Source organism: Musca vetustissima, unplaced genomic scaffold (genome assembly GCF_032173495.1).
Source record: "Musca vetustissima isolate MV318-11 ecotype Yass unplaced genomic scaffold, APGP_CSIRO_Mvet_v1 utg32389, whole genome shotgun sequence".
NCBI classification, from domain to species: Eukaryota; Metazoa; Arthropoda; class Insecta; order Diptera; family Muscidae; genus Musca; species Musca vetustissima.
In genome coordinates, this window is record NW_026883117.1 from 10,076 (window position 1) to 37,407 (window position 27,332).

The 27,332-nt window shown below is 32.0% G+C and overlaps 1 protein-coding gene across 1 annotated transcript; it reads left to right on the plus strand.

The window, feature by feature from the left end:
- The first annotated feature begins 16,769 nt into the window (after nucleotides 1-16,769).
- LOC133329860 (gonadotropin-releasing hormone receptor-like) lies at nucleotides 16,770-20,881 on the plus strand. Its single transcript, XM_061538323.1, has 2 exons — nucleotides 16,770-17,585; nucleotides 20,855-20,881. Exons 1-2 carry the CDS (start codon nucleotides 16,770-16,772, stop codon nucleotides 20,879-20,881), a joined length of 843 nt encoding a protein of 280 aa, XP_061394307.1.
- Nucleotides 20,882-27,332: the final 6,451 nt, after the last annotated feature.

A 27,332-nucleotide genomic window follows, 5' to 3' on the forward strand; every position in this document is an offset into this window, starting at 1 on the left:
ATTTCCTTCAGGGTATTGTATGCTGCTGCATGCTGCAGACAATAAAGATTTTTATATTTTTTCATACGTACATTTTCCGTACAACAAAAACAAATACCTTTTTGCATGGACGAATTCTGTACAAAATATTCCACTATAAACAATAATAACTATAACAAGGAAATTGAAATGGGATGAAAATTAAAGATAAAAACAAACAATTAAGGATACGGAACTGGTATAGACATCAGGATTGAGCAGGACATATCTCACAATTTACATAAAAGGAGTTTCCGAGAAGATTAGAACAAGAACTCAAGTGGAAAGGTCATCAACAATTTAGTGGTTTGTCTTGTCTGGATCCTAGAAAGGGACATTTGGAATTTAATGGAATAATCGTCGGTACTGATGAGGCTTTTTTCAAATTGGTGGCTACATCGGCGAGCAAATGTCGAAACTGAGACTACCAAAACACACCCCATCCTCAATCAGTGATTGTTTGGTGCCATTTTTCAATGGCTCCTTGCAATGCGGTTATTAAATATTTATATTTCGATATTATTATAGCAAACGATAATTGACAATATAAAAAAGGAAACCTATTATTTGTAGGTATCCGAAATTGAATATCAAACGGGGAAATATTATAAATAACATTATTAAAATGTTAATAAGTGTCTATGTTTTTTTATATCCACGCCTGGAATAGTCCTTAAAAAATATTATTTAAAAATTATCCACGCCTGGAGTAGTCCTTAAAAATATTATTTTAAAAAATCCATGCCTGGAATAGTACTTAAAAATATCCACGCATGAAATAGTCTTTGAAAAAATGTTCTTTAAAAAATAACGCCTGGAATATTCCATGAAAAAAATAGTTTTTAAAAATATCCACGACTGGAATAGTCCTAAAAAAATATCCACGACTGGAATAGTCCTTAAAAATAGTCTTTAATAAATATCAACGCATAGAATGGTCATTGAAAAAAATATTATTTAAAAACCCACGAATGGAATAGTCATTGAAAAAATATTCTTTAAAAATATCCACGCCTGTATAGCACTTGAAAAAAAATATTTAAAAAATATTCCTTTACAAAAGACACTCCAGGAATAGTCCTTGAAAAAATAGTTTTTAAAACATCTAGGAATAGTCCTAGAAAAAATGTTAATGTCCATACCTGGAATAGTCCTTGGAAAAAATGTATTACAAAATTCACGTCTTAAATAGTCCTTGAAGAAATACGCTTTAAAAAAAATCCACTTCCTTTAGTTCTTGAAAAAATATTCTTTATAAAACCTAGGATTCTACACTTTATAAAAATCTTTAAAAATCCAACCCAAAAATATTCGTCCATAACATCTACACTTCCTATAGTCCTTGAAATAATATTCTTTAAAACATCCATCCGTGTTTATCACATAGTAAACTCTTGCTGATAATTTAATCCATAACGGAATATTCAAACAATCAAATTTCATTTACACTTTCCCCAACACCACCTCCAAAAATCATTGCTGTATGGGGTTATATCCATCATTTTGAAAATATTGCCTACATGGCACTTGTCTATCAAACAATTTTCTAAATAAATTAATTGCATTTTATAATTTGTGAAAAATCGTTTATCCCTCATCTCATTAATAATAACAGGGATTTGGCGTAAATGTCATTTTATAAAGAATTAATCGCATTAAATGATAAATGGTAGCTCTTAAGCGCCATATGTTTGGAAGCAGTTCCTGGCAAATATTTTCCGTTGTCATTGTAACTGTCTTAAATGTTTTTAGGGCATAGTGTTGTTGTTGTTGTTTTCTTTTTCAACAACATATTTACATGCACATGTCGTTAACATATATGTATAAATGTGTGTAATATATTTAAATAAAGACAAGCATTAAAACAAGGATTATGTATTTATGTTTAATTGCGTATTTGTTGTTGATCAAATTAATCAAACATAAACCCAATATTTGACAAAAATTTTTAAATTAATAAAAATAAATTCCAAAATTAAAATTTTTGTAATTGGAATGAAACGATCCAGAATTTCAATTATACTTTTCTGAAATTGAAAATTGTATTAAAACTAAAATCTATTGAAATAACGGGTTATTCAAACTAACAGCTATCGAGGGAAAAACTATCAAATAATTGGGTATATCAAAATTAATGCGTATATTTCATATGGCAACATGCTCAAAATTTTCTAATATCTAATAAAACTATTTGTACCGTTTACTATCCACAAACATTTGTAATGCCGCATCAGTACGATTTTCAAGGAAATGGTTCAATATGTATAAATCGATTGATAACTTCAGCATTACGCGGAAAATAATTTATTTCCAACACAAATTTCCATGATAAAATGTCGTTTACTTGATTGAATCCGACTACCTTCTTTTTTTGATAATTTATTCACTATGTAAATGTTGCAAAGAATTCCTAATAGGTTTCTAACCTGTCGATCAAAGTCGTAATTATACGTTTGGCAATATTATAGGAGGTGATGCAAATGTGGTATACTCATTTGTTTTTAGATTGCCAAATTTTTATTTTTTATTCGATTAAATTGAAATTTTACACTTAACAAGCTACATGTGTTGTCTTTCCATGTATCAATTTGAAAATAATATTATTCTAACAATTTAAGAGATATTTGAGAAAATATTTGAAATTCCATTAAAAGTGATTTTTAAAAAAGTGTAGGTAATGTGGTATACCACATGATGTTAATGTGGTATAGTATAATTTTCACTTCCAATTGGTAACTTACATAATTTATTGTTATTAATGAATGTGAATTAGCTCGAGATTTATGTCTGTTGAGATTTTTAACGGATACGTTGAGTGGAACTTTAATTTTTATTATATAATAATGTCTACACATGGCAATATTTAATTTTTTTACGGAGAAGTAGTTAAAATCCCAAAACCTTTGTTTTTCATCCTTATGATGCATGGTAGGCGCTCGTAGAGGACAAACGTTTCAAATAGTAATGAAATTTTGTCTTGTGCTGGCTTTTTTTTCATACAGACTCCAGGTATACCACATTACCTGCACTTGTGTTCACTGAATAATTGTCTAGTTTTTTTCCTAAATTGGTAAATATGTGGTGCAATCGCTCATATTATTTGATTTTTAGTACTTACTGATTATTTTAATGCTTTCATAATAAAGATTAAAATAAATCTGTAAAACAAAAAATCATTTTTAAACTTCAACCGAAAAAAGTCAATTTCATGAAAAATTTAATTTTTGCTACTGATTCTCAGCGTGAGTTAAATAAATTAAACATATCATTGCTATCTTATTTTTTGAGAACAGCAAACTATAAAACATGTTTCAGTTATTCTAAAATTTTCAGTTTACAAAAAAAGTGACTATACCACATTACCAACCTATACCACATTTGCATCACTTCCTATATTGGCAGTAACATATTTCAATGGAACAAATTCCAAGAACAACAGCCATGCAATTTGTAATTTACTGCAGTTGAAATCTGTTCAGAGGTCAGGGCGTTTGGAACAACCGTGTATATCAAACTTTCTATGGTGCAACATCATCATCATCATTGGCAATGGGCGAAACAAATAGGTTATTGAATGTAAGCATATTCCTAGGAATTCAAATGTATGTACTGCCAACGTATGCACGCATACAGCCAGATAGAGCTTCTTCGTATCTATCAATAGGTTACCACTACGAACGCATTGAACATAAAGTGGTAATGGCGGTCCAATGATTAGTTCTAGGAATCTGTTACATGTCCATCTCTTAAATAGAACTAATACCACAAAACATATAACAAATGCATACGTACGTAATATGACATTTTCGATTTCAATGAGGATTTGTTGGAAATATTTTTGAAAGAAATAACAAGAATGAAATCCGTCAACTACTAGGAAATATAATAAATAGATAAGATATGTTTTAAAACTATGAGCTTTATATTATTTAAAAATATAGGCAGTAATAGCTTTGGGGTGTTTTTAAATACTGTTTTTTGTTTCTGCAAACATCATATAAAAAGTAACGTCAATAGCAAGGTTTTACGGTAGAAACATTGAAAAAATTACCATTGAAATTGTATGGAAAAATAGTATTGAATATTGAATAGCTTAAAAACATAGTTCTAAAATAAACCACGCCTATGGGCGGAGCTTGAACATAGTTCTAAAATAAACCACGCCTATGGGCGGAGCTTGAACATAGTTCTAAAATAAACAACGTCTAGGGGCGGAGTTTCAACATAGTTCTAAAATAAACCACGCCTATGGGCGGAGCCTAAACATAGTTATAAAAGAAACCACGCCTATGGGCGGAGCTTGAACATAATTCAAAAAGATACCACGCCTATGGTCGGAGCTTAAAAATAGTTCTAAAAGATACCAAATAGTTCTAACAGAAACCATGCCTATGGTTTCTGCCTAAAAATAGTTCTAAAAGATACCAAATAGTTCTAACAGAAACCATGCCTATGGTTTCTGCCTAAAAATAGTTCTAAAAGAAACCACGCCTATGGTCGGAGCCTAAAAATAGTTCTAAAAGAAACCACGCCTATGGTCGGAGCCTAAAAATAGTTCTAAAAGAAACCACGCCTATGGTCGGAGCCTAAAAATAGTTCTAAAAGAAACCACGCCTATGGTCGGAACCTAAAAATAGTTCTAAAAGAAACCACGCCTATGGTCGGAGCCTAAAAATAGTTCTAAAAGAAACCACGCCTGTGGTCAGAGCTTAAAAATAGTTCTAAAAGAAACCACGCCTATGGTCGGAGCCTAAAAATAGTTCTAAAATAAACCACGCCTATGGTCGGAACCTAAAAATAGTTCTAAAAGAAACCACGCCTATGGTCGGAGCTTAAAAATAGTTCTAAAAGAAACCACGCCTGTGGTCAGAGCTTAAAAATTAGTTCTAAAAGAAACCACGCCTATAGGCAGGGCTTAAAATAGTGTTAAAAGAAACCACGCATATGGGCGGAGCTATAAAAGTAGTTTTGAAAGAAGCCACGCCTATGGGCGGAGCTATAAAATTAGGTTTGAAGAAAAACACGCCTATAGACGGTGTCATCAAATTACTTTTTAAAGTAACCACGCCTATGGGTGGAGGTTAAAAATGGTTTTGAAAGAATCCACGGATATGGGTGAAGCTATACAATTATTTTTGAAAGAAACCACGCCTATGGGTGGAGTTATAAAATTAGTTTTGAACGAAACCACACCTTTGAGCGGAGCTTACAGATAGTCTTGGAAAGAAACTACGCCTATAGGCGGGGTTTTAAATAGTCTTGGAAAGAAGCCCCGCCTTTAAGCGGAGCTTTTAAACAGTTTTGAAAGAAACCAAACCTATGAGCGGATCATAAAAAATAAATAACGCCTTTAGGTGGACCTTAAGAATTCAATATTATTCTTATAAGACTTTTATGGATTTTTTTAACAAGGGTGTGTTTAGTATATTTTTTTAATTATTTTTATAAGATCTTATTTTTCAAAAGCTTTCACAGTCGTGGATATTTTACTATTAAACACGTTTATTTTTTATATTATTTTTTAAAATACCATCACAAGTGTAAATTTTTGCAAATATTTTTTTATAAGACTATCAAAGGCTGTCGTAGGCGCATAAATTTTTACTAAGACTGTCGTGGACGTGAAATCAAAAAACATACACACACAATCAACTGGCGCGCCTATATTGTTTAATTTTCAATGGCTTATTCCCACATGCACGTCTATGTAGTGGCAACGTCTTTTCATCCTCAGAACTTTGTTGGTTGTGTTCGCTTCGAACATGTTCAAAACAAAACCTTTTTGGTTGTTTGTTCGAAATGAAAAATCACACAAGCAAATAACGTATACGCCGTTTTCACATTGGCTTAGTTGAAATTTAGGCGCCATTTGATTCAGTCCTCTGCCACCTGTCTATCATATCGCACGGCTGTTCGCTAAAAATCGGAAACAAAGACCGAGGTATTTAAAACAATCCACGGAATATTAAAGAACGTAAATTAAATGGAAGAGAAATAAAAAAACCCCATAACAAAGATCAAATGAAGAGTAGTCGTGTGAAATACGGCAGCAGTGTTAATGCTCTGAATATATGATGGTATCATTTGCATGTGTCGCCTAAGATGTGGGTTGTTATATCCCGAAATCGTTATGTGTGCCAAAGAATATTGTTCTACGCGGAAATAGTGCTATAAAATGTTTAATTAAATTTCTCTTGGTAAACTACATACCATCATACATACATACCAACATGTTTTGTGGATTTAAGCAGCTGCAGCAAATACTCTTAAAAAGGAATTGAAAATTGTTCCTGAAAAAAAAAATAAAAAGGAAAATTAAAGATAAAAACAAAGTGATAATTGTTGTCAATAAAATTATTTAATATATATATATATATATAACAAATCATTAACAACTAAAAATACATTAAAAGGATTAAAAATTCGTATTAAAAATATTTAAAATCAAAAAATTATGTTGCTTACAATAAAAAAACATACAAATAAATATTATATAAAACAAGATAGTTAAAAAAACATATAATTAATACATAATTTAAAAATTTAGCTATTTGAAAATGATAAATTTGGTGTTGGAATTTCCCAAAATTATTTTTTACAAAAAGTGTTAATTATTTTGATATTAAACTATAAATTACATCAACGTTTATGTGAATAAGTGTATTTATGACAAAAAAAAAATCCAAAAATAATTTTTTACTAAATGTATATTAAAATTTTAAAAATAAATTTAATAGTATTTTTGAGAAAAATTAATAAATATAAAAACACTCATATTTATGGAATACCATTTTGGATTTATCTACACATATCTATCTGGATTATTTAGCGTTTTGGATACTTGTTTGGATTATTAATAAAGGTGAGTTAGGTTAACATAGTAAACAATTGGAGGCATTGTGTCAAAATTATTTGCCTTGTATTTTTAAAATTGTGCGTCAATTTTTATGTTAAATTCGTAGAGAAAGAACACTGGAATAACAAATTATAAACATTTATGCCTATTTCTTTTTCAAATGCAAACACCTTGAAGAAAAGGGAGTTTTGGGAAAGGGATTTTTGGGAAGTACATCAATGTCTGTGTTAGAAAATTATTAAATAGTAAATTACAGTTAATTCCATTGTACCGCTAAAACCTTCAGTGTTGTCTATACCAGCTCCTTCGGAATACAAAAAAAAAGGGTTTACACCAAAACGAAAACAGGTCAAATAATAAATTCCCGCTTTGACACAAATAGGGATTAATCTGTGATGAATTCACTTCAACCAAATAAAATACCAAAAGCCATACGTTAACTCTATATGAAAGTGCCGGTTTGGCACATTGTAGACTTCATTAGAATTAAATCCATATGGCTTCTTAATAGTCCGAACCTTCGGTGACATGTGTAAATTATTCGACAGTTGTCGGAACAATATACCAAATCAAAAAATATTTCGTGATACCCCCTTTATCCGGTCTGATAATGTCCACATTACAAGTCTATAATAATTGTCGTGGATTTTTAGGTGGGTAGGTTAGGTGATTTTCTACGCCACATGACCTGTTGTGCTCCACAGAAGTGGAAGATAGTTAGAAGAAAAATGTGTCTCCCTATACTTCTGGGAATTCGGTGTTTTTAATATTCATTTGAAGTCTATCTATGGCTCGTTTAGACCCCAGCATCAGCAACGTGTGTCTGTTTGGTGCGTTTAACGGTTTAACGGGAAGTTCATTGTGTCTACATTTACAAGGAATTCATTGCACACCCGAGAAATGATTAGGCATTTAAAACATTTCGCCGGATATTAAAGAACGTAAATTAATTAAAAACCCCATGACAAAGTTCAAAAAAAAAAAAAAGAGTAGTCTGTGTGAAATACGAAAGCGGTGGCCTAAATTCAGTATTTTTTATGTTAGGAGTAATGGAATCAAATAAACCATTAAGGGGGAAACACATACGAGGACTTTCAGGCTTGACATGTTAAGTTGGCTTATTGCAAAAGAATAAAGGAGAACGGCGTCCAAGTTCAACTGAACAGGACAGGCCTAAATTCCTGTATGTTTTTCCGCCTTTACTCATTTACAGGAAAAGTTATAGATTTGAACGCCTTGTATATTTTTTCTTTAAAGTCAGCTAAAAGATATGGTATACGCAAACATCTTAGTACTGATTCCAAACAGAATTCGTGAGGTTATCGATGGGTGACAGCCCCTACATTTCGTCTTACTCGTTGTGGTCTGTTTATTTGTGTATCATTGTTCATATTCAGCAATCCTATCAGGAGAGATAGTTGACTTCCGATTAAATTCGGTAAGGTCGTGTAGGATGTAAAAGGAAATGTAAGACATATATTTTATTTGTGCAGTCTAAATTTCCTCATTATCTACAACAAAAGAAAATATTTCGATTTTTTACTTTTATATTACGAAATGCAGTAAAACGTTTCTCCAAGCTAAAAATAATAATATAAATAAAATATGTATTACATAAGAACTTGTGATTATTTTACATTATATCTGCTGTATTTTATTTATAATTTAAACCCTCTCCGTCACTTTTTTCGCAGGAATGCATAAACGATTTTTTGCCATCATCCGCCTATTAGCGATAATATAATCATGATACAATAACTTTCGAAAATAACTTCAAAAAATCATCCTCAGAGCATTTGCTGAAACAACGCATACTCCTGTTTATTTTTCCCTCGCTCAAAATAGCTGCTAACTGTACCAAAGTGAAGATGTGGCTAGATGTATGGGTTTGGTTGGGCAGTTGAAGAGGTGTATCGTGTCATGTGGACTACCGACACATTCCGGGCAGATAATGTCCACCGTCCCATCAATTGGTGCCCAATACAAATTGAGACGGCTACACTATCCAAATCTCAGTTGTGTCAAGCACACTCTGGTTTGTCGTGGTAACTGCTGCTATCGGGGGCGGGTGTTCTTCGAGCATTGTACGTCTCGAAATATATGTATTCTGGAATAAGCTTCCTAAACTGCATCAGTACGAATACGGTTCATCAGTGATCTAGAGCACTAATGAAAAGATTAGTACGATAGCGATGATTGCTAAACACTTATTCTCTTTTTGTCTTTTTTCGCCAGTCATTTTTGATGATTATCTCTCAGTTAGGCTCTCACATACTTGCTCTCAATTTAGTTTTGTTCAACTCATATCTAGAGGTCCTTTTAGTACCTCTGGACCTCTCTCTCAAGATCATGAACTTTCTTCCTGAAATGCCTATGTGGTGGGAGCCAATACATAAGGTGATGGCTTAGATGATTATCTCTATTACACACAAGCAGAATCATTCTAAGCGTGGGATTGTTTGATGTGAAATGACCATTTTTGCAGTAGACTTTGATGATTTTTATGCCTTGTGGGTATTTTAAGAGATTTATTTTTAGAATAGAAAAACAATGTTTAACAACGTCGAATTCCCGTCCCTTTATTTGTGGATTTGTTTTTCTGAATTTAATAAATAAGATTACTTCTTGGAAAGAAATATTCCTCAAATTTTAAAATTAAAAATTAAATTTCTTTCATTCTTTATTCTCTCACATCGATTCAACTAGACACAAAATATATTAATTTCAATTTATAACCCCAATAGCTACAATTAAATTAATTTTCATAAATAAAACATTGCGAACAATTCTCAAGAAATATTGCTATATATAAATAAAAAAAATGATTTTCTAACAAAGTACGACAAGATCGGCGTACCAAGCCATAAATCAAATTAAATAAAGTGTATTTAGTTTTAATGTCTACCAATTGCCAACAATGGCAATAACAACAATAATTATGATGATAATTTGTAATTAAAGTGTTATTAAAAAAAATTAATTACATATAATTGCCCACAGTGTGCTCTATATACAACTAGTTTTTACTGAATACCCTACATGATGTATAGGTGGCGCTGATTTAATATTTTTTCCTTTCCGATAATTTATCGTTTCTTCGAACGGTTTAGCTAACAGATACATATTCTCAGCCTATGACATTTGCAATATATGTGTATGCTGCTTTAGATATCTATTTCCAGATTAGCTTAATCAGAGTTCATGCATTTGGATTGAGCTATTTTATTGTCCTATCTATTGCCCCTAAAAACATATCTACTGAGGAAGAGGTGCTAGAGATTTGGTTTAATTCGAATTCGCAATTAAGTAAATATTAAATATTATTTTTTTATTTTTGGATATTTCAAAAAACAAATGTTAGAAAATATTTTTTATTTATTTCCTAAAAATGTTTACAAAAAGCCAAATTTCACAAAAACCGATATGTTTATCCCTAATAATCGATATTTTCTAATGATGTATGCATTGAGTTATCATCAAAGCAACCACCAAAGTTCAATTTGTTAACATCAAATAAAAAATGATAACCGGTTATCACAACAGCGCAAGGCAGACAGTAGCAACAAAGGCAATCAGCCAATAAGCGAGTTAGTGAATGTGTTGGTGAAGTGCAGCGGTCAATTATCTCCGTTAATATTCATTGTAATTGCAATTAGGTGTTTCAGTTTAGTCAATGTTACAAAACGTCATTGGGCCAATGACGATTATTAGTTTTCGTCTTCTGTGGCAACAATCATCGATCGGCAGTTGACTCGTTGGATGGTTGTAATTTGTAATTTCTATATGGTTTAACATCGACGGGGTCATTTGTATTATTATTATTAGTAGTGTTATTCTTTGTTGTTGTTGTTTGCAATTTTAATAGTTGCAGTCACACGATTTCAACTGTAAAAAATAATAATCGTTTAAATACAATTCAAGTCAAATGTTAATAAAACGTGCCTGCATTAATTAATTACTACAAAAAATTAAAATAAATTTTAATAATTAATTAAATTAATTAAATAAAGGACAGGAAATTATTATTGGAGTTGTAAATGATAACATTACCATAGTAATCAAATGTGGATTATATTTGGTGACATTAGAAAAACAATAAAAAAAAAAAAACAAAATATTAAAAGTGCAGATGACATTTATTATCCAGGGTTCATTTATTTGGACTTTGGTCAATTGAAATAGTTCAGAATCGGTTCTAATTTGTGACTTATTCGGTGCAGTGAGACCCAAATGTGGCGTATGTTCGTTTCAATATAAAGAGTGAGGTATATTGAAACAAATAGGGAGGTATGCAGCAACTGTTTCAGTTAGATTTCCCTTGCTGAGTGCATTATAAGTAGGAGATTGTCTATTTAATGTGTACATATGTATTAATTTTTATTTTCAAAAAATAAATTTTCCTTTGAATAAAAAAAAATAGTGTATTGAACCATATATCTGGTTTATTTGATATTTTTCAAGCGAAGAGTTTCTAATATGGGCTTTTGGAAAATAAAGTTCAAATAAAGTTCCCACCAATTATTTGATGGTTCAACTATTTTTTTCAATTGATAAAGAATATTTTTCCGGGTTTCAAAATATAAAAGGCGTAATAATTTATGGATATATAATATATATGGGTAGAGTTGGGCAATCTAGTTCACGTAGCTGATCAATCTTTGGCATTCCTTCTTTAAAAAGGAACTAGTTCCTTAATATAGTTCCGACTCTAGATAGTTGCTTCTCTCTCTCTCTCTCTCTTTTGTTGTTTTTGTATTTTTTTCGCTCACACAGTTACGTGTTGATTCGTTGATGGATGAAAAAGTAAACATATTGTGCAAAAATGAAAAAAAAAATGATTTTAAATAATTTATATTTTATTTCAGAAGCTATAGACTCAAAATAAGCACAAAATGTTTTTCTTATTATTTATCTACACTATTTTCCAAAGTAATTTTATTATTTATACTATAATAGCATAAGTTTATATCGAGAACGATTGAAAAATATGGGAATAAAGGAAGAACTAAATCACAATCAGAAAAAGGAACTATACTAATTAAAGAGCCGGAACTAGTTCCAATCATTCCTTTCTCGGAATAGTGAACTGTTCTTTTCGGAACTACCCATCTCTAGAAATTGGTGTAGGTTCCAGAAATATGGGACCTATATTTGACAGCTTCTAACTTGATTTAAATTTTTTTTATAAACAAGATATATGAGAATTTTTCTCCAAATTGTTTGAATATATTAAAGTTTGTTACCCAGTGTTAGAAACAAAAAATAAGCGCAGATTTTTTCTATAGCTCACATTAATGGTTTTCTCTTTACTCTAGGCTACAACTTAGATTAGAAATGTGCAACTAAAATAAAATAAAAATGTTGAGCAAACTTGTTCACCACAAAACAGTTTATTCGAAAAAAAATCCAATCTGAAATTTGATTACCAAAGGGAGTTTTCTAATTCTACTTTATTACAACAATGTCGATTTATTTGATAGTGAATTGGTTGTTTTGTATCTTCCTACACAAATGCACACATACATAAATATTGACATTGTTGTGAACATTTAGTTTGAATTGTTTTTTTTCACAGTTGAAATAATTTGTGATATACTTTTTTGATAATTAGTTTTGATTGAACATATTTAATTGGTTGGTTTTGAAAAAATATTGAAAAACTTTTATAGTTTTTTATAATGTGTAATTTTTACGGCATCAGATTTAAATAAAATAATCTGATTCCTTCAACACCGTTTTGGCACTCTCGACTATTTGTGACCCTCACTTGGCATGAGAGATTGGGACATTTACCTGGAAATAAATCTATAAAAAATACCAAAATTTATTGAGACATTTAGTAGGAGAAAACAAAGGTCTTATATTTTAAATGTTTAATGAAGAAGTTGTTTACCCCTGAAAAGAATATATCGACGCCTCCGAACCATAGTATGCTAAGTCGACTTAGCATGTTTTAAAGTTCTTTACGTTTTTAGATACTACGGTCCTTAATTTACATTCACTGAAATTTTGGTAATCATCGGCCAATCCAAACCAAAGTTATAAACAAAAATGTACTTAGCATGGCACATACGATTAACACTAGAACGCCGAAGGCAGTCTTTTTGACCGCTTTCCAATTTCAAGTACAAAAGCAACTGTGCATTTATTGACACTTTTTTTTAAAATTTGGTGAATTTTTTATAATAAACGTAATTCTATGAGGTACAGAAAGTCACCATATTTAAAAAAAAAGAATGATTAATGGTGTTACTTTTGTACTTGAAATTGGAAAGCACAAAAATACTAGTGCATAATTTTAAATATTGAAATTTTTACTGAAAAAAATTAGCATAATTGGCCGGAGCCTCGATATTATATAAAAAATAGCACCAATACTTGTGCGTAATTTTAAATATTGTAATTTTTACCCAGAAAATTACCGATAATTGGCCGGGCCTTTTATATAATCCGAAATTTTCTATTGGAAAATCCGGACTTGGACAATCCCATTTTCTATATCAAATATCCTACGAGAAGAGTATCCTAAGTTCGAAAAAGCTTAATTTTAAATATCGTAATTAACACCGACATACTAAAGTGGTCACTTCGACTCCAAACTTTTGAGGAGTTGCAAAATATACCCTCCACCTTATGGGTATATTTTGAAAAAATCACAGTTATTGTAACTTTTCATTTACAGAATATAATATTTCGTCGTATTTTGCTAGTGTCATTTGTATTCATTCGAGCGTGTACTTTCCTTTTAATGCCTATCGAACATAATGACCAATTTTGTGGTTTACGATGTTGTAACGTCTACTTTGATGATGCTTTCAAACGAGATACAACCACATACAACAACATCGACATGAGCAAGAACTACAACAACCACAACAGCAAAACATGCTAATAATATACTCACCTAAAGGACACAATCGATATTATGGTGATGTTGGCGGTGGTTCTAGCAGCGATAAAACCTGCTTTCTATCTATCGAGGAAATCGTTCGATATTCAAGGACATGCACAACAAACAATCTCCCCCCGAAAAAAGGAGAAGGGGAGTGAGTAGCAAACAAATACGCAATTGTTATTTTGGTTCAGATTCACCTTCGGCAATATTACATAAAACGTTAAGAAACATTAAAATAATTTTATTTTTATATTATGATGGCTTCTGTGGTTATTTTTTTTTTTGTAGTTATAATTTTAGTTTGTATGCGAAAAAAAATTCATAACAAATGAAAATCTGAACGGAAAAAATATTTTTTGTTTACCTCAAACAATTGTTTGCTTGTGGTTCTACATAACAAGGCAATGTTGTGTGGTATATTTGCAACTGACATATCCTATGTCGTATATAACACATTGTTTTTTTGAAAGATCTCCGTCCCTGGTTGGCAATTTTGAAGGTTTCGCGTTTTAGTGATACGAAATTCTCAAATGACATTTGGTTATAAAAAATGTTTTGTAAGGAATTTATAAGAAGTTTCTGAGAGAATATCCCTAAAAAACTAAAGACTCTGACTAGCATCAGTGGCGAGGTCCGAACCTATATTCATTACGGTCTTACAATATTTTCCCCACTAAAAATAGTTGTTTTATAAGAAAAACATAAAAAAACGGTCTTTTAGTCTTTGAAAAACGAATAATGAAAATGTTATAGTCTCTGAAAAAAATCATAAAAATCCTCACACATATAGCCTTTATAAAAATGTTTGTAAAAAAACTCAATTCTTTATACAAATTCCCCTCAGACCTTTTTGCAATTTTTCAGGTTCAGTTCAATGTGACCCTGGCGATTTTAACCTCAGTACTCCTTGCATATTTAATTTAATTATTCAGCTCTTCGAAATGTTCTTAACGTTTGCAATTTCTACAAGTTTATATATTTTTTTAATTTCTTTCTGAATGCCTTCTATAAAATGTTCTGTAATCAAAACAATTAGACATAGGTACATACCAATTAGAGGTGTATTCAATTACACAAACACATTAGTGTTTTAATCGCTTGTAATTGTAGTGGTATTAAAATAAAATTAAATCTAAAAGCCAGCGGTTGATGTCAAGTTAGGCCAAAATAATACCCTACATGCTCTTTTGTTAAATAAAAAAAATTAATAATATTAAATATCTCCGATATGTTTGATTGGCGGATTGATTCTAAAATTGGCCTATGATTTCCAAAACTGCTATGATCTCCTAAACCCGCATTGTGGCAGGGAACAAGTTAGAATTCATTTTTGAATGACAATTTATGAGTCCATTTCTAATTGTTTCCAATTAGAAATATCTCGTCCCTCAGAATTTTGATAGTCCTTGGTGCATTATTTAACCAAAGTGCTTGTAATTTGGAATCATTGTTCAAGTGGAAAGTGGACATGTTTGAATAATATGTTCTGAAATCTTAAAGAACATAGAATTAAAAAAATAAATTTTTTATATAAGCAGAAACTTTTTAGAAATTCTCCCCCATTCTCGGTGTTAAAAATTTAGTATTTCGAATCTACACTAATTCAAGAATGTCTCTGTGAAATTTCAAGTGAAAATCTCAACAACTCTTGATGATATAGCCGATTTATTGTGCCAGCATCAAGTGACGGTAAGAGTGATTCTCAAACTTTAAACACATTATTCTCGAAATTGTTTTTTTTACGAATGGCGGACACGATAACTCAAAAACTAGTAATCCGATCGATTCCAAATTTTGGGACCTTTCACTGTGAGTGTAAAGCTAGGATAAATACAATCGGTCAAGATCTTCCTTATTTTTAAACTTAGTTTGACCACAACTATGTTTAAATAGCTTTACACTCACAGAGAAACGTTCCAAAATTTGGAATCGATCGGATTATTAGTTATTGAATTATCGTGTCCGCCATTCGTAAAAAAACACAATTTCGAGAATAATGTGTTTAAAGTTTGAGAATCACTCTGTCCCCTTAAGCCCATTTTAGGTTCTGATACAAACATTTAAATATATCAATATAAGAAAACATGTACTTAAACCACTTTTAAAATAAACGACTAAATTAAAATTACAACAAATCTCATATGATCAATTCATATTATACACGAATTCCTTTTAAATTTACTTCCGAATTTCGATCCAATAATTTTCGACAGTTGATGAATACATATATTAGAATTATAATAGCATTTACCCTTGGATAAAAATAGAATCTAAAGTGGATCCGACAGTCGTCAAAACCATTAGAATTTCATTTGTCGGAAAACCACACGTCTTTAATTATAATTCGGTTTAGACAACTTCCCAGCCGATTTTCGAACAATATGCTATCCTAACACTGACCGATAGTTTTACTGCGGGGGTTTATATGTGATTTGGTAGGGTACTAAAATGCACACTATGTGAGTGTGTGCAACGCATTATAGATCAAAAAGTCAATGTAATTAAATTTATTTTTCCATTTGAAATTGTATTTGTTTTTTTACTTAAACTTCAGAACTAAAAACAAAACCACTTTGCAAAAACAAAAATAAAATATTAATGAATGTTTTATATGTGCATTTTTTATTACAGAAATATTTTAATCCACAAAAAGTGCAGTGATTTTCGCCTGGATAAACACAAATGACAGCTGACGCTGCAATCGTTGTCTAAAAAAAATAATAAAAAATAAAACCACAAGCGAAGAAAATAAGCATATAATAAAAGCCTAAAAAGCAAGCAACAACAAATGCATGTGGTTTTTTCCATTGGCCATTGGCAAAGTGAACTTTGCCCCCAGAAAAAAGCTCCGACAAACTAAAGAAAACAAAACGTTGAAAATTAATGAAAACAATTTTCATAACAATTCATGTGTTTCGAATGCAGACTAGACTCAACTCAAAAATGTAGAATTCTATAAAAGAACAACAGAAGAAGACAACAACAAAAACCAACGATAAAATGAATTTCAATATCCTAACACCACAACTCGAACGTGTCCCGGCCATTGATCAAATAATCCACGTGGCCAATGGCATAACAACAAATATAACGCGTAATGTCTTTGGCATTGCCAATTCAACACTGAAACTATTAAATGGACCCACGGACGGTACACGTTCCGACACACATGGCAACTCAATGTCATCGCTCAATGATAACAACGAGGACACAGTCACAAGTACCACCGCCCGCCACTGGCTACTGCACGAAGGTTACTTAGCCAACAGCAGCTATGCTTTTCTAACCAACCTCTCGTACACAAGACCAAATGTCTATGTACCCGCCAGCACCCTACCAGCCATCGAAGATGATGAAATACGACTGGAACATGCTCCTCAGCTCTCCAAATCCGCCATGATAAAGGTTTACGTTTTAAGTTTGATGGCCCTATTTTCCCTGCTCGGCAATGTTCTGACCATGTGGAATATATACAAGACCCGCATGGCTCGTCGCAATTCCCGACACAGTTGGAGTGCCATCTATTCGTTGATATTTCATCTGTCGATTGCAGATGTTTTGGTGACGGGTTTCTGTATCATTGGAGAGGCAGCCTGGTGCTATACGGTGCAGTGGTTGGCAAATGAGCTGACCTGTAAATTGGTGAAACTATTTCAAATGTTTAGCTTGTATTTGTCGACATATGTGCTGGTACTGATTGGCATAGATCGTTGGATTGCAGTCAAATATCCGATGAAGTCGTTGAATATGGCCAAGCGATGTTATCGTCTGCTGGGTGGTACCTACATACTGTCGTTCCTGTTGAGTTTGCCACAGGTAAGTAAGTCGTTGAATCATAATAGCAATTTTGATAATGATTAGTTTTATATTATAAGAAATCGTTTTTTAATAAGAACCCAGAGTGAATATTTTTCAACATTCACCTCAGATTTTTAAATCCAATTTTTTAACAGTCAAATGTGTGGATTTTAAAGGCTTTAAATTTTGAACAAAATCCCTCACCGATTTATGCGTGAATTTTTTTTGATCAATCCGCCCGTATTTAGATGTGGATTTTTGAACAATACTTTTCAATTTAACAAGAACAGATTTAGACGTAGATTCTCACAACAATTGTTTTTTCAACATCCTGAATAGATTTAGGTGTGTATTTAAAAAAAAAAATAATTTTATAACATCCCGCGCCAATATAGGCTTTGATTTTTGAACAGCAATTTTTAACACCCCGCATCAACATTGGCTTTATTTTTTTAACAATAAATTTCTATTGTCTCACAGATTACCGCCTCTTTTTCAGTATTCTGAAAATTTGCCCTGACTTTCCAATAGAAGGGGTCGTAGTTTTGCATTCTTAGTTAATGGAGGGCGAACAACATATTTGCAAAAATTTTGCAATAAAGATCCATGTTTTGACATAACCCCTATAAATGGCCCGCACCATTTTATCTATTTTGATGGTTCTATGCGCTTTGGAGTTTGCCATTTCGGATTCCTGATTAGTTATAACATAGATTCCCTTTTAAGGCCTCGTCCCATTTTCGATATTTCGAAGACAGGAATGTATCTTTTTATTTGTAGAGTAAAGAACTTGTTCGCTAACATTTTTAATATAGGACTATGCTGATATAGCCGCCATGTAAATGGTGTCTTCTAAATGGCCCATTCCTAACCCAACGACATGATTTTAGATATTTGTATGCTCTTGAGTACAATTGAAGTGCTGTAATTTGACATTCCGTTTTGAATATAGATCCATGGTAGGACATATCCCCATGTAAAGCTCTGGTTCTATTTTGGGTATTTTAATGATTCTTGCCGAATTTTCGAACAGATGTAACTTATCCAACATTCCAAACTTTGTTGCAAAAAGTTCAAAGCATGGCTGCTTCATTTCCTGTATTTTTGATGTGCACCTCATTCTGGAGAGTATTACAACTTCGGCCTGGTCAAACGTATCGGCATTACATGTTTGATGTCGATTATTATTTCGCCAGTTAACATGTTTCATTTTCACGGAAAATATCTTCACAACGATCTGTTTTAAACTACATTAAATGTAAATTGACCATAATAATAATTGTTATTTTTAAAAATATATTTATGTAATTTAGTTCCCAACATAAATTTCATATTAAATGACGTCAATGGCGTTCCAGATAATAGTCTAATTGTCCGAACTAATTTTAAGAATTTCAATCTAGTAATTTCCTAATATTCTTGCGGCTAATCAATGTTGTAATTTGACTCCAACTAATCAATTTATGGTCCATACATTAATTAATTGGAAATTTTGTTATTATTGTTTCAAAAATGCCACCGCAAACCCAAATTGTGGCTTGCTTTGAATTTTATTAGTGCAGCTTTTGTTGACTTGGGTTACAAACCGCACATGCATTCCTTTGAGCATCGTTTACGTTGCCTCAGAAATTAGTTGGAATCATTGGAAATGGAGGAAATTAAACTTTAGCTGCAGAATGTAGACAAATATTATTTAAAACAAAAGTTGTTTATATGTCTGTGCCGGGTATTGTGAAACATTATTTTAAAAAATTATTTAATCATGATAATATCTTAACGAATTAAATAATTCGACTCAATTCACATAATATTATTAATGACTATTTCGCGTTAATTATATTGAAAGCCGGACAATTCTCGCAATTAATTTCCGGCCTGTAAAAAGCCGTTTGATAAAATGTTGCAATCATACTAATTAGAGTTGGAAAGAACAATTTTCAACTGCTCTAAAAGGGAGAATTGTGTAATGAAGATGAACTGTAGGGCGAATATAGAAAATATCGATGACTTAGGCAAAAGGGGAATATGGTTAATTGGTAGAACATAGCGATTGATTGAATATTTCTTTTGTTTTGATTATATTACCCAATAGAAATGTTACAGATACACAAATGCAATCAGATTAGGAAATTTGGCTAAAATTAGATACATAAAGAAAAAAATCATTATAGAAAATCATTCAAAAGGGAGTAACCGATTTCATCCAAATTTCATACGTTGTAATATTTATTTACAAGTTATAAAAAATCGGCCCACTTCTCTTAGTACCTCCCCCACAAATTGTCAAAGTTTGAAATGTTTTTCAATTGCATATGAAGCGAACGAAATATTCAATGTCATAGAAACTTTTACCATGCCTTAAAATGTTTAGATCCAGTATCAAACGAATAGAATGTGTACATCGTAATACGTTGATCAATCCCATATGTCCTCTATTTCTGGTAACATATCCACACAAAAGTTGAAAATTGTGAAAATCTGTAGATCAAATATAAACCGAATGTAATCTAAGATTTAATTTCGACTGTGCACATCGTAATATTTTTACTCTATCTGGACCAACTCCGAAGGTGGTCATCGGTCCACTAAACAAGAAATGTCAAATTACAGTCACATTGGTGTCCATAAATGCATCTATATGGACAAATAATTGCGAATTAGTTTTTCATTCATAAAGTGCCCGAAATGTCAAAATACACCAACCTGGAACACGTGACTATCTTCATGACGTATTTTTCTGGAAAATTTCACCAATTTCGGTATCGTTATATGGCGAGGATAGCTCTATAAACAAATTTTAAAACGAGAAATAGTTATATGAGAGCTTTACAAAACCAAAGATATCCCATAGAAAATTTCCAAGTGCAATAAAAAATATCGTCATAGAATTTTACTCTGAGGAAAACGGCATCACCGGAAAATGTGTCATGGATAGGCAGACCGAATGACAACGTTTAATATACTCTCCACCTTACAAAATTTACTTTGTATACCACTAAAGATTTTAATAAGAATAAAAACCATATTTTTTATTATCATCCTTATCCTCCACTGCTACTTTTTTATGCCAAATTACTTTAATATGCTTTAAATTATCCCCAAAGGATAAATGTTTGTAGAAGAATTACAACAACGAATTATAATTACAGGCAAACATTTTTTTGTTATAATATCATACAGCTTCTAATTATTGTCCCTTTACAGCATGACAAAAGAAAATCTCAGTTGTCCTTTTTTCCAAGGATCTACAAGTTGTAAAATTTTATATTTATATGTCTTTTTTGCAGCTAGGAAAAATGTTCCAACGCTATTAAACAAAGGGAAAAAACTTTGAAATGAGCTACCACAAAGTTTTGCAATGTTTGTTGTAGTTTTTTTTTGTCTAGTGTTTCCGTTATTCTTTTAATTCCCATTCGATCCTTGTGGACTTTTTTTAATATTTTATTATAGTTGTAAGGATTTTGTCATGCTTTAGTGGAGTATCCTTAAAAGTTTTTGTTTTTGTTGCACACAAGAACCTTGTTGTACGACACTTACACACGCACACATCTCACATCCCGCCTGCTAAAATAATGCAATTAAGAGAAATGGTTTGAAGCGAATAAAGGTACACCTACTTCCTTTTGCAATGTTGTACTTGAAAACCATGTTGAAGAAAAGTGCTTTTTATACCCTTCACCACACTGTGGTACAGGGTATTATGTCTTTGTGCATATGTTTGTAACAGGCAAATATAATCGAGATAGACCCATGGTTCCTTCTGAGAATATACATAGAATCACTTTCTAAGTCGATTTATGCATGTCCGTCTGTCCATGTTAAATTGTAAACAAAGTACAGGTCGCATTTATGATCCGAATTGGATGAAATTTGGCATAGGTCACTTATTCGGCCCAAGGACGAACCCTATTGAAATTGGGAAAAATCGGTTCAGATTTAGATATAGCTCCCATATATATATTTAACCGATTTAATGTAAGCGGTCCATATATATCTTTCGATTTGCACGAAATTTGGTACAGCCTAATCATTTAGGTCTAGAATGATGTCTGCCAAGTTTCTTAAAAATCGGTCCAGATTTAGATATAGCTCCCATATATAGTTTCGTCCGATTTCATGTAAAGTGGTGCCCCAAAGTCCCTATATATCTTTTGATTTGCACGAAATTTGGAATAACGTACTGAAATAAACCTACAGTGATGTCTGCCAAGTTTCGAGAAAATCGGTCCAGATTTAGATATAGCTCCCATATATAGTTTCGTCCGATTTCATGTAAATGGTGCCCCAAAGTCCCTATATATCTTGCGATTTGCACGAAATTTGGCATATCGTACTGAATTAAGCCTAGAGTGATGTCTGCCAAGTTTCGAGAAAATCGGTCCAGATTTAGATATAGCTCCTATATATAGTTTCGTCCGATTTCATGTAAATGGTGCCCCAAAGTCCCTATATATCTTTCGATTTGCACGAAATTTGGCATAACGTACGGAATTGAGCCTAAAATGATGTCTGCCAAGTTTCGTGAAAATCGGTTCTGATTTAGATATAGCTCCCATATATAGTTTCGTCCGATTTCAAATAAATTGTGCATCAAAGTTCGTATATGTCCTTCGATTTGCACGAAATTTGGCATAACGTACTGAATTGAGCCTAGAATGATGTCTGCCAAGTTTCGAGAAAATCGGTCCAGATTTCTATATAGCTCCCATATATAGTTTCGTCCGATTTCATGTAAATGGTGCAACAATGTCGCTATATATCTTTCGATTTGCACGAAATTTGGCACAACATACTGAATTGAGCCTAGAGTGATGTCTGCATTGTTTCGTGAAAATCGGTCCAGATTTAGATATAGCTCCCTTTTATTATAGATTGATTTTAAGTAATTGACGCACCATTGAACCAATAGGCTGATAGGAACAAAACGTTCTGAAATTAGTATAACCTGACCTGTGACACGTTTTTTTGAAATCGCTTAATATTTGGATAAAGCTTCCATATATATTTTCGCCCGATTTCATGTAAATTGGGCATCAAACTCCTCATGTTAGTCAGATTGGCATCAAATTTTGCACAACTTACAAAATTGAGCATAGAATTACGTAGTTGCGTTTTGTAAAAGTACAGACATAGCCCAACGGATGGCCTATTTATATTTGATTGATTCACATTTAGATAAATATCACATATTTTAATATATTAATATACCCATAGTGGTGAAGGGTATCATATAGTCGGCCCCGTCCGACTTTACTACTTTCCTTACTGGTTTTTTCTGTAAAAGTACACATGGCAACCACCTATGAGTTGTCATCTCTTTGAACTGAATATGCAATGCGAAACCGGTAAAATAAACATTTGCCTTTGAGCATTGCATCATTGTTTTGGAATAAACCCCCCCCCCCCAAAAAAAAAAAACGCAGGAGGTATTTGTTTCATTTTTTCGTAGATTGGTAGTTGGCTATTTTCTCTGTGTTTATGGGGACTCAAAGACAGCAAAAACCACGTCGCTGGTACCAACAATTTGTAGGAGCTACTGCAGCAGCTTCTATAGAAAAAAAATTAACCGGATGGCATTCTGCATGTAAATAAACAATTGTGACCATAAAATAAAAACTGTCCAAGTGGCTAATAAACCGTAAACACACATCAGTAAAAATTGCATTTTGAATGGAAAGGCGTAGTTACCATAACCGAGCCCAAAAGGGAATTCTATCAGAATTTTAGCTGTTATGGTCAACATATCTAGATCTAGAGATGTGCTTAAAGGCACCACTTAAAACCAGTAATCTTTATGGGAAATTATCACAAATTTTTCCTTATTAATTACGTTTTTATAAACGGAAATTCTGCACGTAACAAGGCTGGACATCTAGGGTAGCACAAGTTTAAACACCTGTTGCAAACCAGCCTCCCATAGAATGCCGAGATATCCAACATCATTCGTACAAAATTAATAAAATATAATGCGTGCACTTCCATCTCCCAATGGTTTCGTGGCAAGAAACATATTCCGTTCAACAATCAATGATTTAATTGCTGTAGACAATGTGTGCCTGAAGACACTCTTCTAGTTCTTACTGTCGGAACGTTTAACACATACTCTCAAACAACAAAGAAAATGTGAATATTATATCAGACATGTATAACAACCTACATGTATAAAAACATATGTAACATATGACAGGGATGGAAATGTGAATTTTTGTTTAAAAAATAATGTTTTACAGATTATCCAAAAAGAGATGCGTGTTTGGAATTCTTTTGGAAAAAATGAAACATCTTTAGTTCATTTATAGGATGTTTCAAGTCAATATCGGCCAAAGTGCAACCATAACAAGCTTAGACATCGACATCTAATTCATGAAATTGTGCACTGCCTAACCTATGCACGTAGTTTAAGGGAACCACCCCCATTCTCGATTTTAATTTTTCAAGATTTTCAATGGGCTGGTAAATCAATACCAATGCTCTTTAAGGTTTGTAACTTTGCACATATATAATTGAAGATTTAAAAGAGAAGAAAAATAATATACAAAAAAATTTTGTTATTGTTTTGTTGTTGTTTTTTTTTGTTGCCCGCCATTAAAATTATTTTTAATGGCGGGCATGATAACTGCTCGCTGGAACATCGGAATCCGAAAATTCCAACGGTGTTAGAAAGAGTACATGTCTGGCTCTCGTATGAACTAAGATTATTGACTTCGCTCTAAAATTTACAAAATGGCGGACCTTTAAAAAAATATTTTTTGAAAATCGCCGAAAAACGCGTTTAAAGTTTGAGAAGCCCTTTAGCCGTCACTTGATGCTGACACAATAAATCGGCTATATCTTCAAGAGTTCTTGAGATTTTCACTTGAAATTTTGTAGAGACATTCTTGACTTAGTGTAGAATCGAATTCAAACAAAAATAAAAATTGACCCCGAGAATGGGGGGTCCCCTTAAAACAAGTGAAAAAAGCATTAAGTTCGGCCGGGCCGAACTTTGTATACCCTCCACCATGGGTATACCGATAATTATTGGAAATGCAAATATAGGGAACATATCAAAAAGTACGCCTATGCCAACAATTGTACCAAGTAAATGTCGTAAACCATTACTTACAACAAATACGAAGACCGATATTGATAACACATGGTAGCGTGGAACATGTGTATAAAATCCTCAAACAGCTGCAATTTTGAGTGCAAAATTATATGAGGCTATATGGGTTCTACCCAAAAAAAATATTTATAATTTTTGTGAAGAGATTTGCTGCCCATTAAGAACTCAAGGTACAAACTTATAGCCAACTCAGTCGAAAAATACGCTCAAAGCCCCCCCAAAATACAAAAAAATAAGGAGTACCGTTATAACCCCGCAGAGAAGGTTGACCTATATTTACAATTTTTAGTGGGAAAATTTGGTACCCAATAAGAACCCAAAGTACCAAAATTTCAGCGAATTCAGTTAAAAAATGCGCTCAATAACCCCAAAATACAGAAAATTGGGAGTACACTTATACCTTATGCAAAATGTTGGCGATCTATCTCAATTCGACTAGAGACCGGATAAACGGACATGGCTAAATCGTCATCGAATTTTACGCTGATCAAGAATATATAGGGTCGGAAATGATTATTTCGGAAAAACTATGTATATATAAGCCATAGGCGTGGCTATATATATATATATATATGTCTTATTTATTAAGAATCCATAACTAGCAAAGGCGTTGATTAAAACAATGGTCGTCAACCTTACACACATAAATATAAAAATAAAATTTATTTAAATATCCCCAGAATATAATTATAAACCAGTAATTTTTTGTAAAAGCAACAAAAACGTTTTAACGATAACTGAAGGAAAGTATTTCACAGCAAACTATTTGTTCAGAATATTTAATTTTTAATTTTCCAACCCTGCCACCAGTATGCCCAAACCACCTCTCAACAAAGTTGACAATAAAGCATGATAGCTATGACATCCTCCATCACAAGGACGGGATCATAAATAAAATATGTTTTTTCCTCCTTTGTTTTTATTTTTGGCCAAAAGTGGGCTATAAAACGCAATACAGTTGTCCGCTCCCCTCTGCACCATGCAGATAATGGCAATACAACTTTATGCCTAACAACATAACTTATATACTATGGAGGTAAAGATTTATGACATCCATCAAAAAAAGAATGACATTTGCGTTACTCATCAAATACAAAAAAAAAAAAAAAAAAAATAGGAATAAATATGCGTGTATGCCTTTAATAAATTGTCAGTGACAATAAAATAAAATGAAATAAAGGTAAATTAAATTAAATCAACATAAGTGAAACATATTTTGTCAACGAGATGAGTTATTTGTGACAAGATAGATGCAGACACATACCCACGCATATATATATGTGTATGTATGTGTTTCACCATTAAGTTCCAAAAGAATAAGCCATTTATTATACATAAATATTGTAATTTATGGCATACATACTTTTGTGTTAATATGTATATTTGTCTTGTTTTTTGTGAAGTCAGTTGGAAGTTATCATAACAATTAAGTATTTAAATTAAATTAGTTCATAAACGTCTCAAAAAAAATCATGATAAAACCAAACAAATGATAAAAATTGTAGGAAAACTTTCGCGAGGAAAAAGATTATTTACGGGTGATGTAAATTATATTGTACAATAACCATTATATATTGAACGAAATGTGATTAATAGAGTTGTTCTAAAAACCACACATTTCCACCATATATATCATAACTATGGCAGACCCTTAATTATCCTACCTACATAATATTATAAAAGTTATATTGAGATATAAGTTATTCATTAATTCTAAAAAATTAAAAACAAAACAGAAAGATAGTTTGACGTTAACATTAAATGTCATTTCCATGGAAAGCACTCCTAAGGATATAAATAAAATATTGTATTAAAGAACTTCTTACGGACACTACTATATTGACTTTTTGACATCTCTAAAAACTGTTCAATTAAAATTCAATTAAATTCAAATTACAAGTGTTTATTCTTTCATAACCTTATCAAGTACAACAACAAGCATCGACAATCACATAAATAATTTAAATAAATAATTAAATTTAAATAATTAAATTTAAATAATTAAATTTAAAGTAGACAAATGCAAATTCAACAAGATTCGAGCAGGACATTAGATAAGTCAACAGCAATAATAATTTAATTAATATTATCTTCGCTTTCGACACTGAGATGTTTGCCATTTTTACCACAAGATACTTTTAAATACAACCTTAATGTTAAATGAATGAAGCAAATAATGAAAATAAAATTATATAATTGATAAGAATTTCTTAGAAAAGAGATTTGCTACTAAATCTTAAAGTGTTTTATGCGAGTACCTGCCCATAGGCCTACCTCGCAGTGGCTGAGCCACAGGCGGATATGCGCCCACCAGCGCACCAGCACCAAAGTGCTGTACCAATCGGAGAGCATGCAGAAGGTAAACTCTCCCCCTTGGTGAGGGGCGAAACCACAACCTCCGCGAAGCTACTACTAAATATAGAATGTGTATAAAATAATAAATAATTAAAAGTATTGTCGTATGCCACAATCCACATATACGTTTGTTGAAAAACATGTAAATTTGAATTTACTATTCAAAAATATGTCGACCAGTGCATTTACTTTGTTTCAATTATTTTGAATTTATCTAAATATGTTTGATTCATCACATGTGCTTTGAGGTTTAGTTTTTCTGTATTACAATATTGAGCTGATTGTAATTATATTTTTCATTCGTT

Coding starts and splice junctions, on each gene's coding strand:
- LOC133329860 (XM_061538323.1), top strand. CDS start 16,770: ATGAATTTCAATATCCTAACACCACAACTCGAACGTGTCCCGGCCATT. Junction 17,586..20,854: donor TCCTGTTGAGTTTGCCACAG/GTAAGTAAGTCG, acceptor TCTTTTTTGCAG/CTAGGAAAAATGTTCCAACG.